We start from the raw sequence: 15,126 nt of genomic DNA, 5'->3' as shown, positions 1-15,126 counted from the left end.
CCTGTTGAGTAGGGGCAACTGGGAAGGTGAGGGAGACCGGGAGCGGATTCGCCTGCCTCCCCGAGCAGGGACCTGTATCCATTCCCTTCCATCTCTTAGGTCCCCTCCTGCCTGGTGGCAGGAGGGCAGGGGAACCTCCGCTTCTTGCGGAGCCTCCATCTGCTGCCCCTGCCTCAGGGATGGTAGGGTGTGGGCCCACCAATCTATCTCCCTCTCACACTCCCTGATACTCCTCAACCTTTCCACTTCCTCCTTCAGCTCTACCACCAGGCTGAGCAGATCACTCACCTGGTCACACCTCACACAAGAGGTGTCCCCGCTGACCTCCATCATTTCTGAAAGACTCAGGCACTCCCTGCAGCCAGAGACCCGGACAGCTGCATGTTTACATGGGACCTCTGTCTGCGTTGCCACATTTTTCCTAACAATGGCTTTCACCCGAGTGGCAACCATACCTGGGTCTCCCTCTGGGCTGACACCCACCACTTGAGTAGCCTTCTCGAGCTGCCTGCGCAAACTGCCGCGCCACGCCCTGGTCGCCGCGCTCCTGGTCGCCGGCGCTCCTCAGGGCCGTTCAAATCTCCCGCGGTTGCCCCTGGCAACGCCCACGCCGCGTCAGCCTCTCCCGCGAGAGCCTCCGGCTCCGGCCGGGTCCCTCCGCCCTTCCCCGGCGCTCCCGGGCCTCGGGAACCTCCCTGTCCGCCTCAATCTAGCGCTTAGCCGCCGACTTACCGTTGCCTCTGCTGGCCTCGCCGCTGACTGAACGCTGCTGACCGTTACGCCGCGTTCAAATCTCCCGCGGTTGCCCCTGGCAACGCCCACGCCGCGAAGTGCTGTTCTCTCACTTCCAGTGGGGTTTGCTTTACTCTTTGGAAGACACTAAAGATCCTCATGAAAGTAGCATTAGACAGGAATAGAGCTCTGAGCTTCTGAATTGTGACTGCTAGTTCTTAGCTAAATCACACACTCTGAAGTCTAGGAAAAAAAAGTAATCACTTTTATTATCCTGATCTGTTAACAGGTATTTTCCAATTGTACTCTACTACCTAAGCCCTATCCCTACCTACTTTTGTTGGTTTGATTCACAAAAGTAGCATTTAAAGTTTTATAGTAGTATTTAGTCATATCCATCCCGGCAATTTTTTTTCTCCAGCTCCACTCTGCACATAACCTGTGCTTTGCTCTTTCCAACATCCTCTTCGTCTCCCTAACCTCTATCATGTGAAGCTTTTTGTTTCTTTGGGCATCAGTTCCTCTCATTTCTGATTTTTTTTTCCCACAACATTCATTAGCATTCCTAATTTCAGCATAGGAAACTTGTCTGTAGTATTGCTTTAACTGCCTAGTTTAAAGGTAGTACAGAGCCTATGCAGTCTAAACTCTAATGTTCAGTAAATAGGAGCCTTTTTCTCTTCTTTCTCTACTCTGGCTTTCTCACCTCACCTTTGGTTATGAGATTCTGATGATTTTTTATTTTTGTTTTTTTAAATGAACTTTTTTTTTAAAAAAAAGGGGTTTATTGTGTTGCTACATACATGATTTACAGCTTATTTCAAAGCAACTAGGACACATACAGAGCACTGTTGAAGATTTGTACAGGAAGGCAGAAGAATGACAAAACTGGCTACTGCCAAGTTATATACACTCACAGTCTAAAATGACCGATTGTGGGAAAGTAATAGCAACACAATTCCTGAATTTTCAGAAGAAAGCATACTGGGAGTATCACTCCTGAGACAGGCTGCAATAGCTATAAAAAAAGCTTTCTCTTTATGACCATTCAGGTGTTAAAATGTAAAAGGAACTAGATATGAGAAAATATAATTTATTTTTTTCCAAGAGTTACACAAAAATTTAGGAGTGAGAGCAACATAGTGGAGAAAAATCAGCCAGCTGAAGAATTTCTGTGCAATTTATACTGGATGGGCTAATAATAAGTGATGAACAGGGAAAAGAGTTGTGTTGCATAGAGAACTGTATTCAGCATTGCCCAAATTAGAAATATGTGTCTGTTTCTTTAGTACTTAAAAACTGAATGAGTTTTTTATGCGGACATGAACACGCACTTTTAGAATACAACTTCTGTTTCATTTTAATAAAATTCCTTCTGTTAATCAGCAAGCATTATAGAAACTAGTTTTCATTTATGCCAAACTCAGTAGCACAATAAACAACACAGGTTAGTTCTATAGTGTTTGGGAGTGGGGGAGGAAGCTTTTACTGACAAGTCCTGAAAGAAAAAAACCCACCAAAACACAACAAAAAAATCCTATGTCAAATAGGGACAGATGGGCAAATTAAAACTTAGAGGAAGACAGATTTATAGGATAGCAGGTAGTCAATCTTTTGGATTTTGGCTTCTGGACAGCTGAATTCAATACAACTTTGAATTATTCTCTCTAAATATAATTTAGCAATTTAATGACACCTTCAAACAGACTGATTAGATTTTGGGAAAAGATACATATTCTGGATTTCCTAATTCAAAAATGCTTACAAATACAAACACGTTGGAAAAGAAGGCACATCTTGAAGTTATAGGCACCACTGATTTGATTAGAAAAAAGTCTTGGGTCATGTTCTGGTAATATTTCCTGTGGGGCAGAAGATAATGAAAAAACATACCACCTCCTCCAAAAAGGGGGTTTATTTTGAATCAGACTAGTAACAAGACAAATTACTTTGTTCCAACCAGCAGTGTTTTATCTGTTAGGATAAGATGCTGCAGTTATGTGTGGTCACAGGGTTCACAGTTCTGAAAAAGTGGTATTGGTCCCGTCCTGAAGATGTGGTATTTAGAAATTATTTTCAATGTTGGCCAGAACAAAAAAAACCAGAAGAGGTAGGACAAACAAATCAGTCAAGCTATACAATAAGACTTCCAGTATTATTATGAAATTTAAAGAATTATGGACTATTAGCTACAGTGTCTTAATTTCTTAGAAAAGTTACTCCACTGTTAACATCTTCATGGTATTAGTTTTCAGAAGTCACTGCTAACTGCAAGAGATTTACAGATTCATAGTACCTTTACTGATAAAGGCATTTGCCCCACTTTCCTCTCCTGCTTCCCAGTGAAGTGCTGTCTTTGCACATACTTTGCTTTGGAAATTGCTTAGTGCTACACCGTGTTCAAAAAAAGACTCAGTTAAAAGTCTTCTATTTCCAGATCTACAGGTATTTTGCTTTGTCTCTTCCTTAGTATCTTCTCTCCTTCTTTCCCTCCAACTTCAGTGTTCTCTGCTGATTTCCCAGGTAACTGACAGATTTTCTAAGCCATTTCTAGCCAGCCAGCTCCTGCTTGTACTTCTGTAACGTTCCACTTCAACAACTATCCCAAAGTAAGAAAGATCCCAGGATTTAGTACGGCATTCAGTGCTGCACAAACAATTCAGCATTTTTATAGCCATACTGCATTCACTGACAGTTAACATGGGACAAAAAAAAAAACGTTTGAGCTTTATCTCTTAGCACAAGAGGGATTGTTTACTACTAGGCAAGCTCTGAAGAATGACATAGGGCACTTTTCAAAGCTCAAGTAGGAAAAGTCTTTTTACATGGTAGTTGCACATGTCAGCTGAAACCCATGTAGGTATGGAAAGGATACAGATCATAGAATCGTAGAATCACAGAATGGTTTGGGTCAGAAAGGACCTTTCAGAGATCATCTCAGTCTACCTCGCTGCCATGGGCAGGGACATCATTCACTAGATCAGGTTGCTCAAAGCACCATCCAACCTGGCCTTCAACACTTCCAGGAATGGCACATCCACAATTTCTCTGGGCAACCTGGGCACCCTCATCATAAAAAATTTCTTCCTTATGTCCAATCTAGATCTGCCCTCTTTCAGTTTAAAACTGTTGCCCCTTTTCCTGTCACTACAGGCCCTGGTCTCTCTCTTTCTTACAAGCCCCTTTGTATACTAAAAGGCTGCAGTAAGGTCTCCCCAGAGCCTTCTGTGCTCCAGGCTGAGCAACCCCAACTCTCTCAGCCTTTCCTCGTAGGAGAGGTGTTCCAGCCCTCTGACGATTTTGGTGGCCCTCCTCTTGACCCACTCCAACAGGTCCATGTCTTTCCTGTACTGGGGAGCCCAGAGCTGAATGCAGTACTCCAGGCAGGGCCTCACCAGAGCAGAGCAGAGGGGCAGAATCACCTCCCTCGACCTGCTGGCCACGCTTCTTTTGATGCAGCCCAGGATGCGATTGGCTTTCTGAGCTGCGAGCACACATTGCTGGCTCATGTCCAGCTTTTCATCCACGAGTACTCTCAAGTCCTTCTCCACAGGGCTGCTCTCAATCCCTTCATCCCCCAGTCTGTATTGATACTTGCCCCGAACCAGGTGCAGGACCTTGCTCTTGGCCTTGGTGAACCTCATGATGTCCTATACAGGGAGAGGAAATAATGACTGGAGTTTTTTGTTTTGTTTAGTTGTTTTTTTTAAAAAACAGATCTGGATTCAGCAACAGCAAGATGCTTTTGCATAAGCTGTCTTACTAGTTTTGACTTGGTGAAACTTTGACCATTTGCATACTAATGCATTTGGATCCTGATAGTCATTAAATGAAGTCATCCTAATTGAGAAATTCTGTGAAAGCAAGAATTCAAACAGAGAAATGGAAGAGTAAATTTTATTGAATGATAAAAACTAATGGCATTACAGTTAGTTTCAGCTCTGCTGGAATACTAGTTTTCTAATTTTTCTGTAGCAGAAAGTGCAACAAATCAATTATTCAGACCGTTAAACAAACTAGTAATTGTTAATTTCTCTTCAAAAACTGCATAGTTGAGCAGTTGTGCAACAAGTATATAAATTTCTGCAAAACCCTGAAGAAAGATTTTATGGTTCTTTGCCTTGAATCTGGTGGCAGAGGAGATCACCTGCACTGGTCAGATTCAGAGTGCTTTTTCCCTTTTTTCCCACTCTGTAAGAAAGAATCAAAACAAATATTTGGTTAATATATTAGACATGGCACTTTATATCTGCAGTTATTTTGTATATTAAAGTAGTATAAATTAACAAGAAGAAAACTCAGGAATTAAGTTGCATACTTTTGTGAAATTATACAACTATTATGGGATGCAAACTCGTCTGAACTTGATATATTGTTATATAAATTAAAACAGCCAAGGCACTTATACATAACTGAGATGTTAACATCTAAGGATAAAAACACACTGGTTTATTGCTTTTTTATTGTTTTTTGTTTGTTTCTTTGTTTTTAATCCACAGATTTTGGTAGTATTTTTGAAAGCAATCCTTATGTTTCAAAGCAGTATTCTATAAAAAAGGGGGCCTCATGTTATCAAAGACAATGCCACAAAAAGTAGTAATATAAGAAGGGTTGTCCTGGTCAGCCTGCAATATTACAGGAGAGAATAATAAAAGCAGAAACAACAATCCCTGCAAGGCAGATGAGACAGTTTTCCTAAACCAAAACACACACACACACACACACAAAAAAGTTAAAAAAAAAAGTAAAAACCCAACCAGCCAGACAAAAACCAAAGTGATGAAGCAAGAAATACAGCAAGATGTGAAAAGATAAAAGACTGTTAGACTGTGGGAGGGCAGGGAAAAAAGGGCAACAGGATAGCTGATTTTGCAGTAATTCCTAAGCATATAACAAAGACCATTTTTTATAAACTTTTTACTGTTATTCTATTAATCCTGTTTATTACAATTAGCGACAAGATAAATTTATCTTACTCAAAAATTTCTATTTACAGAGAAAAATACGTGAGACTAGCAAAGGCATAGATGGGAGGAGAAAAACAGAAAGACTGAAGTTGTCAAATTCATTCACATCACCGTTCTTACAAGAGATTTACTTTAGTTTTAATTAGTGGTAGGAGCACTCAGCTTGTCTGTAAGGGACTGAACAAGCATATATATTTGTCAACTGCTGCAAGACAATTTTAAGCAGGAACTTGCTCACTGCGGTAAAGTGACAAGGGGAAAAAGACAAAAGAAAAAGATGAGATTACATACAGAACCGCACGTAATGCTAGGCAAAGAATTCAATGTAATCAGAAAAGATTTGTTGCTTCAGAAAGAGTAATTATGGCTTAATGAGCCAGTTTTCACAAAATTATAGTATTCCAACACAAGCAATATGTTGCAGCTTGAAATAGGAGAGCTTGCCAAAGACTACGTGGCTACCTTAGAAGTTTGCATGATATGCTACAGGCTCTCCTTGTAACCTATGCAAAAGGTCACAGTCAAAACAAACAAACAAAAACTCCACTGTCCTGGGTTCAGCTGGGATAGAGTTAATTTTTACAGGAACCTGGGAGGTGGGGGGGGGGGCATAGCCGGGGCAGCCGACCTGAACTAGCCAAGGAGCTATTCCATACCATGTGACATCATGCTCAGTATATAAATGGGGAGCGGGCCGGGGGAGGTCTCTGGACTTTCGGTGGCGGAGCATTGGGTTCCGGGTGGTGAGCAGTTGCACTGTGCATCACTCTTTTTGTATATTCTTTCATTAGTACCGTTGTTGTTGTTGTAACCTTTTTTTGTGTTGTCCCAGTAAACTGCCCTTATCTCAACCCTCGAGGTTCCAGGTTTTTTTTTCTTTTCTCTCCTCCGTCTCCTCCCTATCCCACCGGAGGGGGGCGGGAGGAGTGAGCGAGCGGCTGCGTGGTCCTTTGTTACCGGCTGGGCTGAAACCACGACAGTCCTTTTTGGCGCCCAACGTGGGGCTCGAAGGGTTGAGATAACGACAGATCTGGCCAGAGCGTGTTGAAACAAATTTGTCATACGCATTTCTTATATTAGATAAATAGATGTTAGTCACAATGTTGATTCATTTGTTTACATGGTGGCGTTTTGTAAGTTCTTATGTGCTCTACGTATTGCCTGTAGTCACGTTTCTCACCTCTGGGAGAGTGATTGGGATTATCATTTTGCTGTACTGGGCAATGTCGACTTGTGAAATGATTACATCACTGGTCATGAGGTTAAGCTGGTATCTGTATGAGGCAGTGATATCATTTCCATACTTCGGGCACCTTCTGTCGGATTTTATTGGTAATTACACTCAATCCATGGGGAAGTTAGGGGGGGATACTTCCCCCCGTCCGTTCGCCTCCCTTCTCTCCTTCCGACTAATTACAACAGCTTTTGAGAATTCTGAATATCCTTGGGATGCGCAAGCCAGTGTGCTGTTAGTGCTATGCCTCCTGAATATGTTTCAGGTCTTGTTTAGGGCTACAAAAAGGCTCTTTAAGAGTACCACCCAGAGATCTACCCCAAAGCTGGACATTCATGGGTGGCACGGCATGTGGGAGGATATGGGCAGGTATCTAGAGAACTTCTCACCTCCAGTGGCTTGGAAGTTCACTCCTGAACAACTACAGAACCCTCATGAAGTGGTAGAATATTTGAAAGAAAAATGCTGTGGCTATTCCAAAGACGTACAACTCGCTGCACTGTGCTGGGCCCTGGCCAGTATCTACCAAACACTGCTTGATATTAGGTGGCACCCTCAGGGCGAAAAGGGGGAAAAGATGAAAAACAGGACAACAGGCAGTGTGGCTACCCAAACCCCGGCAACAGGCAGTGTGGCTACCCCTACCCCAGCAACAGGCAGTGTGGCTACCCCTACCCCGGTGACAGATACTGCAGCTAAACCAGAGAACCAACCTGTGCCAGTATCAGTCGCCCCTGTACAGAAAAAGAAACACACAAAGAAATCAGTTCGCTTAGTGAGAGATGAAGATGAACCAGGGTCATCGCGAGAACAGGAGGAAGAGGCAGAACCTGAAATAATTACCCGATCTCTATCCCTGAGTGAGTTGCGTGACATGCGAAAAGATTTTAGCCGCCACCCAGGTGAGCACATTGTTACCTGGCTGCTCCGATGCTGGGATAATGGGGCTAGTAGTGTGGAATTAGAGGGTAAGGAAGCCAAGCAGTTGGGATCTCTGTCTAGGGAAGGGGGCATCGACAAGGCGATTGGGAGAAAAACACAAGTCCTCAGCCTCTGGAGGCGACTTCTGTTAGGTGTAAAGGAAAGATACCCCTTCAAGGATGAAGTTACATGTCACCAAGGCAAGTGGACCACCATGGAGAGAGGTATCCAGTACCTGAGGGAATTAGCTGTGCTGGAGGTGATTTATAATGATCCAGAAAATGCGCAGTCACCCACAGATCCAGATGAAGTCCAATGCACACAACCGATGTGGCGGAAGTTTCTACGAAGTGCACCACCAACCTATGCCAACTCATTGGCAGTAATGTCCTGGAAAGAAGGCTATGGACAAACGGTGGATGAATTGGCTGTCCAACTCCGGCAATACGAAGGAAGTCTCTCTTCCTCCCTACGGGCCTGTGTCTCAGCTGTAGAGGAATTGTCCCAAGAGTTCCAGCAATTCAAAGTGGATATGTCCTCCTCCCCACCTGTACAGGCCCGCATCGCAGCTATTGGGAGTAAGCACTCCTCTGCCCAAGAGAGAGGAGAGAGAAAGTACACACGACGGGCTAACCTGTGGTTTTACCTGCGTGACCATGGAGAGGATATGAGGAAGTGGGATGGAAAACCTACCTCAGTCCTGGATGCACGGGTACAGGAGTTGCGAGAAAAAGCAACCAGAAAAGAGGATTCTTCTTGGAAAGCTGCTGCTCCAGTTTCCCGTGAGCAGTCCCCCAGATGCAGTAGATGGGCTGATGCCATTTCTGATCCTCTTGAAGGGACTTCTGATTCATGTGTGCAAAAAGTGAGTAACGGATATTCTAACCAGGATTAGAGGGGCCCTGCCTCCAGCCAGGTGGAGGAGAGGGACAACCGAGTCTACTGGACAGTGTGGATTCGATGGCCTGGCACGTCCGACCCACAGGAATATAAGGCTCTAGTAGACATTGGTGCACAATGCACCCTAATGCCATCAAGTTATAAAGGGGCAGAACGCATCTGTATCTCTGGTGTGACAGGGGGATCCCAAAAGCTAACCGTATTGGAAGCTGAAATGAGTCTAACCGGGAATGAGTGGCATAAACACCCCATTGCAACTGGCCCAGAGGCCCCGTGCATCCTTGGTATAGATTATCTCAGGAGGGGGTATTTCAAGGACCCAAAAGGGTACTGCTGGGCCTTTGGTATAGCTGCATTGGAGACGGAGGAGATTGAACAGCTGTCTACCCTGCCTGGTCTCTCTCAAGACCCTTCGGTTGTGGGGTTGCTGAAGGTTGAAGAACAACACGTGCCAATTGCTACCATGACGGTGCACCGGCAGCAATATTGCACCAACCGAGGCTCCCTGATCCCCATCCAGAAGCTGATTTGCCAATTGGAGAGCCAAGGAGTGATCAGCAAGACTCACTCACCTTTTAATAGTCCCATATGGCCCGTGCGGAAATCTAATGGGGAATGGAGACTAACAGTAGATTATCGTGGGCTGAATGAAGTCACGCCACCGCTGAGCGCTGCTGTGCCAGATATGTTAGAGCTTCAATATGAACTGGAATCAAAGGCAGCTAAGTGGTATGCCACAATTGACATTGCTAATGCATTTTTCTCCATTCCTTTGGCAGCGGAGTGCAGGCCACAGTTTGCTTTCACTTGGAGGGGCGTCCAGTACACCTGGAATCGACTGCCCCAGGGGTGGAAACACAGCCCCACTATTTGCCATGGACTGATCCAGGCTGCACTGGAAAAAGGTGAAGCTCCAGAACACCTGCAATACATTGATGACATCATTGTATGGGGCAACATGGCAGAAGAAGTTTTTGAGAAAGGGAAGAAAATAATCCAAATCCTTTTGAAGGCTGGTTTTGCCATAAAAGGAAGTAAGGTCAAGGGACCTGCACAGGAGATCCAGTTCTTAGGAGTAAAATGGCAAGACGGGCGTCATCACATCCCTATGGATGTGATCAACAAAATAGCAGCTATGTCCCCACCGACTAATAAAAAGGAAACACAGGCTTTCTTAGGTGTTGTGGGTTTTTGGAGAATGCATATTCCAAATTACAGTCAAATTGTAAGCCCTCTCTACCAACTTACCCGGAAGAGGAATGATTTTAAATGGGGGCCTGAGCAACGAGAAGCCTTTGAACAAATTAAGCGGGAGATTGTTCATGCAGTAGCTCTTGGGCCAGTCCGGGCAGGACAAGATGTTAAAAATGTGCTCTATAGTGCAGCTGGGGAGAATGGCCCTACCTGGAGCCTCTGGCAGAAAGCACCTGGGGAGACCCGAGGCCGACCCCTGGGGTTTTGGAGTCGGGGATACAGAGGATCCGAGGCTCGCTATACTCCAACTGAAAAAGAGATATTGGCAGCGTACGAAGGAGTTCGAGCCGCCTCAGAAGTGGTTGGTACTGAAGCACAGCTCCTCTTAGCACCCCGACTGCCAGTGCTGGGCTGGATGTTCAAAGGGAAAGTCTCCTCTACACATCATGCAACTGATGCCACGTGGAGTAAGTGGGCTGCACTGATCACACAACAAGCTCGCATAGGAAACCCCAGTTGCCCAGGAATTGTGGAAGTGATCACGGACTGGCCAGAAGGCAAAGATTTTGGAATGTCGCCAGAGGAGGAGGTGACACGGGCTGAAGAGGCCCCGCTGTATAATAAACTGCCAGAAAATGAGAGGCAATATGCCCTGTTCACTGATGGGTCCTGTCGCATTGTGGGAAAACATCGGAGGTGGAAGGCTGCTGTATGGAGTCCTACACGACTAGTCGCAGAAACTGCTGAAGGAGAAGGTGAATCGAGTCAGTTTGCAGAAGTGAAAGCCATCCAGCTAGTGTTAGACATTGCTGAAAGAGAGAAGTGGCCAGTGCTCTATCTCTATACTGACTCATGGATGGTGGCAAATGCCCTATGGGGGTGGCTACAGCAATGGAAGCAGAGCAACTGGCAGCGCAGAGGTAAACCCATCTGGGCGGCCGCACTGTGGCAAGATATTGCTGTTCGGATAGAGAAGCTAGTGGTAAAAGTACGTCACGTAGATGCTCATGTACCCAAGAGTCGGGCCACTGAAGAACATCAAAACAACCAGCAGGCAGATCAGGCCGCCAAGATTGAAGTGTCTCAGGTGGACCTGGACTGGCAACATAGGGGTGAGCTATTTATGGCTCAGTGAGCCCATGATACCTCAGGCCATCAGGGAAGAGATGCAACATACAGATGGGCTCGTGACCGAGGGGTGGACTTGACCATGGACACTATCGCGCAGGTTATCCATGAATGTGAAACATGCTGTAATTAAGCAAGCCAAGCGGTTAAAACCCCTGTCGTGTGGAGGGCAATGGCTGAAATATAAACAGTGGGAAGCCTGGCAGATTGACTATATCACACTCCCACGAACCCGCCAAGGCAAATGCCATGTGCTTACAATGGTGGAAGCAACCACTGGATGGCTGGAAACATATCCTGTGTCCCACGCCACTGCCCAGAACACTATCCTGGGCCTTGAAGAGAAAGTTTTATGGCGACACGGCACCCCAGAAAGAATCGAGTCGGACAACGGGACTCACTTCCGAAACAACCTCATAGACGCCTGGGCCAAAGAGCATGGCATTGAGTGGGTATATCACATCCCTTATTACGCACCAGCCTCCGGAAAAATCAAACGATACAATGGACTGCTGAAAACTACATTGAGAGCAATGGGGGGTGGAACTTTCAAACATTGGGATACACATTTAACAAAAGCCACCTGGTTAGTTAATACTAGAGGATCTGCCAATCGGGCTGGCCCTGCCCAACCAAGACTTCAACATACTGTAGAAGGGGATAAAGTCCCTGTAGTGCGCATGAGAAGTATGTTAGGAAAGGCAGTCTGGGTTAGTCCCCCCTCAAGCAGAGACAAACCCATCCAAGGGGTTGTTTTTGCTCAGGGACCTGGGTACACCTGGTGGGTGATGCAGAAGGATGGGGAAGTTCGATGTGTACCTCAGGGAGATTTGATTTTGGGAGAGAATAGCCAGTGAATTAGGCTGTATGATATTTAACTACTAAATAACCTGCCAATGTATGTCATTGTATCTATAGTGTCTATATGCCATATCAAGGGTATTACCCAAATGACTGAAGGATGGACTTTGAAACTGAGCCAAGTACAACAGTGATAGAACTTGAACTGGTGCCCAGCAATTTCCTCAAGATCAGCCTCTTCGACCTGCAGGCCAAGGGTGTGGGTTGCACCAAATGTACCAGCCACAAGTTCCAGAGGCAGCATACAACAACCTAACACCTCACACCATCTCTCTTATCCTGAAGAACTGTTACAACAGATGGAGCCCCAAAGTCATGGACTAAATAAAATTGATGGACACATTGGAGGGATAGCCCATCGACTAAGGGAGTACTATTTGTGTGTGGGGGGAGGGGGGGGGGTGTCCATATATATATATAAGACAAGGAAAGTGGTAGTAGTTGATTGGAAAATGTAAGATCTGGGCATGATGTAGATGGTATAGAATAAGGGGTGGATAATGTCCTGGGTTCAGCTGGGATAGAGTTAATTTTTACAGGAACCTGGGAGGTAGGGGGAGGCATAGCCGGGGCAGCCGACCTGAACTAGCCAAGGAGCTATTCCATACCATGTGACATCATGCTCAGTATATAAATGGGGAGCGGGCCGGGGGGAGGTCTCTGGACTTTCGGTGGCGGAGCATTGGGTTCCGGGTGGTGAGCAGTTGCACTGTGCATCACTCTTTTTGTATATTCTTTCATTAGTACTGTTGTTGTTGTGGTAATTTTTTTTTGTGTTGTCCCAGTAAACTGCCCTTATCTCAACCCTCGAGGTTCCAGTTTTTTTTCTTTTCTCTCCTCCGTCTCCTCCCTATCCCACTGGAGGGGGGTGGGAGGAGTGAGCGAGTGGCTGCGTGGTCCTTTGTTACTGGCTGGGCTGAAACCACGACACCCACCAAAACCAAACAAACAAAACGCCAAATGTGTGTCAAGTCATGCACAAGTATAAATCCTTATTTGCAAATACTGTCGCTCCTCAAAAAAGCCAGAATGCTAAGAAGCATAATATTTATGCAAAAGTTAACTGAAATTCACTAGCATGAGTTGCATTAGCAGCAAAGTTGAACTAAACAGCAAGACACTGATCTGATCACTCATATTTCGACACAACTTGTTGTGAATCTCCTATAAAGATTTGGCTAGAGACAGAACTAAGATACTGAACCAAAGAAAGAACATGGCAAAAAAAGCCATGAAGCCTACAGTTAGTGCAGTTACACACAGTTAAACCAACTTGTTGCTTGAAGTATGTTTATTGACTAGCATACTTCAAGAAGTTTTCAAGTACAAAACAAGTGGTAGACTTCAACTTGCCACAACTGTGCCTTAGTTTTGCTATTTTTTTTCCTACAATATGAACCATTAATTTTTTTTAACTGGAAAAATTAGAGCTAATGGGTTAGTTCAGAGCACGTTACCTCATGATAGTCTCAGCAACGTCAAGAACAGGTAAACTTACAGAAAATAACTACCTGGTATTTTGTTAATTCTGCCTGCAGTAGTTTCACTTTGGATCTTTCTTGCTCTAACGCAGCATGAAGTACAGTTACCTAAAAACATACAGAATATGAATTTATAAAATATCCTTAATGTCTGTGAGTTTATCAAGCCAGTGCTGTTCTCCATTAGTATTGTGTTGGACGAACAGGTAATACATGCTGAGTTCAAGAGTGACTACCACTATCATGGTACATGAACTGAAAGGACAAGAAATTCTTTCATGACTTTTACTTCCAAAGCAACATTTACTGGTTTACCTGTATAATGATACAGAAGAGCTATAAAGTTAGAAACTCTTCCGACTTTTGGACTCTCCCTTAGTTTATTCCATAAAACACTTAACTGATGTAGTATTATGCAACACAGATAAGCTTATTACATCACCCTCAAAAAATAGTACTGTTATATGTAAGACGCACATGGACCAAAAACTAAGCATAAAAGTCTTGCATGCTCTCCACTACAGTGACTTGCTGACTGACATGTCTTAAGTAATCTGTAGCTGACTGACATGTCTTAAGTAATTTGTAGCTCACTTCTGTTCATAAACTTGAGACTAGAAAACAAAACAAAACAAAAAACCACCCAGGAAAGAAGCTTCTTCTGAAGCACTTTCCTGAGTTTCCTAGCTTAGGTTACCAGAGAATGATATTCCTAAGGTGCTGTTCAGGGCAAAATCATTTCAGGCATGCTGAGGTCTGCTGTCTTTCCAGAAACAGTTCTAAGTGATTCATACTGGAGATTTACATCATACATGTCCTCTGACACACACAGTGCAGGGCTAAAGATGAAATGTAACATTTTTTGCTTCAAACAAGTTTTTGTTTCAGCTTCCTCCCTCCCCCACCTCCATCACTGCCTTAAATAAATAGCATCTTTGAAATACCCATGAAATTTTAGATTTAGAAGTCCTTGCTCACCTGTACGGTCAATTCATTTTTGATAATTTGAGATTCATCAACCTGTAGGAGTATTTCTGCTTTGTCCTTCACTACAGAGAGAGAAAGATACAGCATGAGGATCCTTCTAGATCTGCAGGTCTTCACCTGCAATAGCACTGTGACATCTCTTTATTTCACTATTTTGTTACCTGTAAATAATGCCATCTTCACCAAAAGAACAGTAGATGTTGTAAATCAAAACCAACCATTCGCTACCAGTGCCATTAGTAGCAGCTTGAAAAGTTCTGGAGCTGAAACCTGAGCCTTGCCCTACTTACCCCACACTTAACCCTGTGAGATGCATGGATTTTAGAGGTACCCATTGTGAACAAAGTCCATCAGAAAACTGAATATTGGCAATGGATCAAGTTTTGGGGATTGTAAGTTTCATATACAAGCTCAGTCTTAGCTGTGGAAACTTCTGTTTATTCAAATACGGAGATGGTCAAACTATTTAGCTAGTGTATGTGAAATATCTGTGGATAACTTAAAATTCTCAATATGAAGAAATGAAGTTTTTTCGAGGCTCAGTTCTGCCATGAACTTTCTTCTCCCCAAAACACAGAATACTCAGTCTGTAGAAGAACACAAACCCGCTCATTTTATAGTATCTTACTCTTCCACAAATGAAAAACAACCTTCAGAACTTCACCTCTTTCCTCTCAAGAGGGAAGTATTTTGTCTTCGCTCAGACACTGACCTGAAGTAA

At 44.2% G+C, this 15,126-nt stretch overlaps 1 protein-coding gene across 1 annotated transcript in view; it reads right to left on the bottom strand.

The window, feature by feature from the left end:
- Positions 1-4,615: 4,615 nt before the first annotated feature.
- Positions 4,616-15,126, bottom strand: part of GKAP1 (G kinase anchoring protein 1) — a 33,721-nt gene continuing 23,210 nt past the window's right edge. The window contains exons 10-12 of the mRNA XM_052777885.1: positions 14,397-14,467; positions 13,449-13,526; positions 4,616-4,923 (exon numbers count right to left, since the gene is read on the bottom strand). Of these exons, the coding sequence (XP_052633845.1) occupies positions 4,876-4,923; positions 13,449-13,526; positions 14,397-14,467 (197 nt within the window). The 3' untranslated portion in view covers positions 4,616-4,875. The remainder of the gene's footprint in view (positions 4,924-13,448; positions 13,527-14,396; positions 14,468-15,126) is intronic.

This window comes from Harpia harpyja, chromosome Z (genome assembly GCF_026419915.1).
Source record: "Harpia harpyja isolate bHarHar1 chromosome Z, bHarHar1 primary haplotype, whole genome shotgun sequence".
NCBI lineage: Eukaryota > Metazoa > Chordata > Aves > Accipitriformes > Accipitridae > Harpia > Harpia harpyja.
Note: the sequence above shows the minus strand (reverse complement) of the source record. Positions and strands in the feature narration are given on the sequence as shown.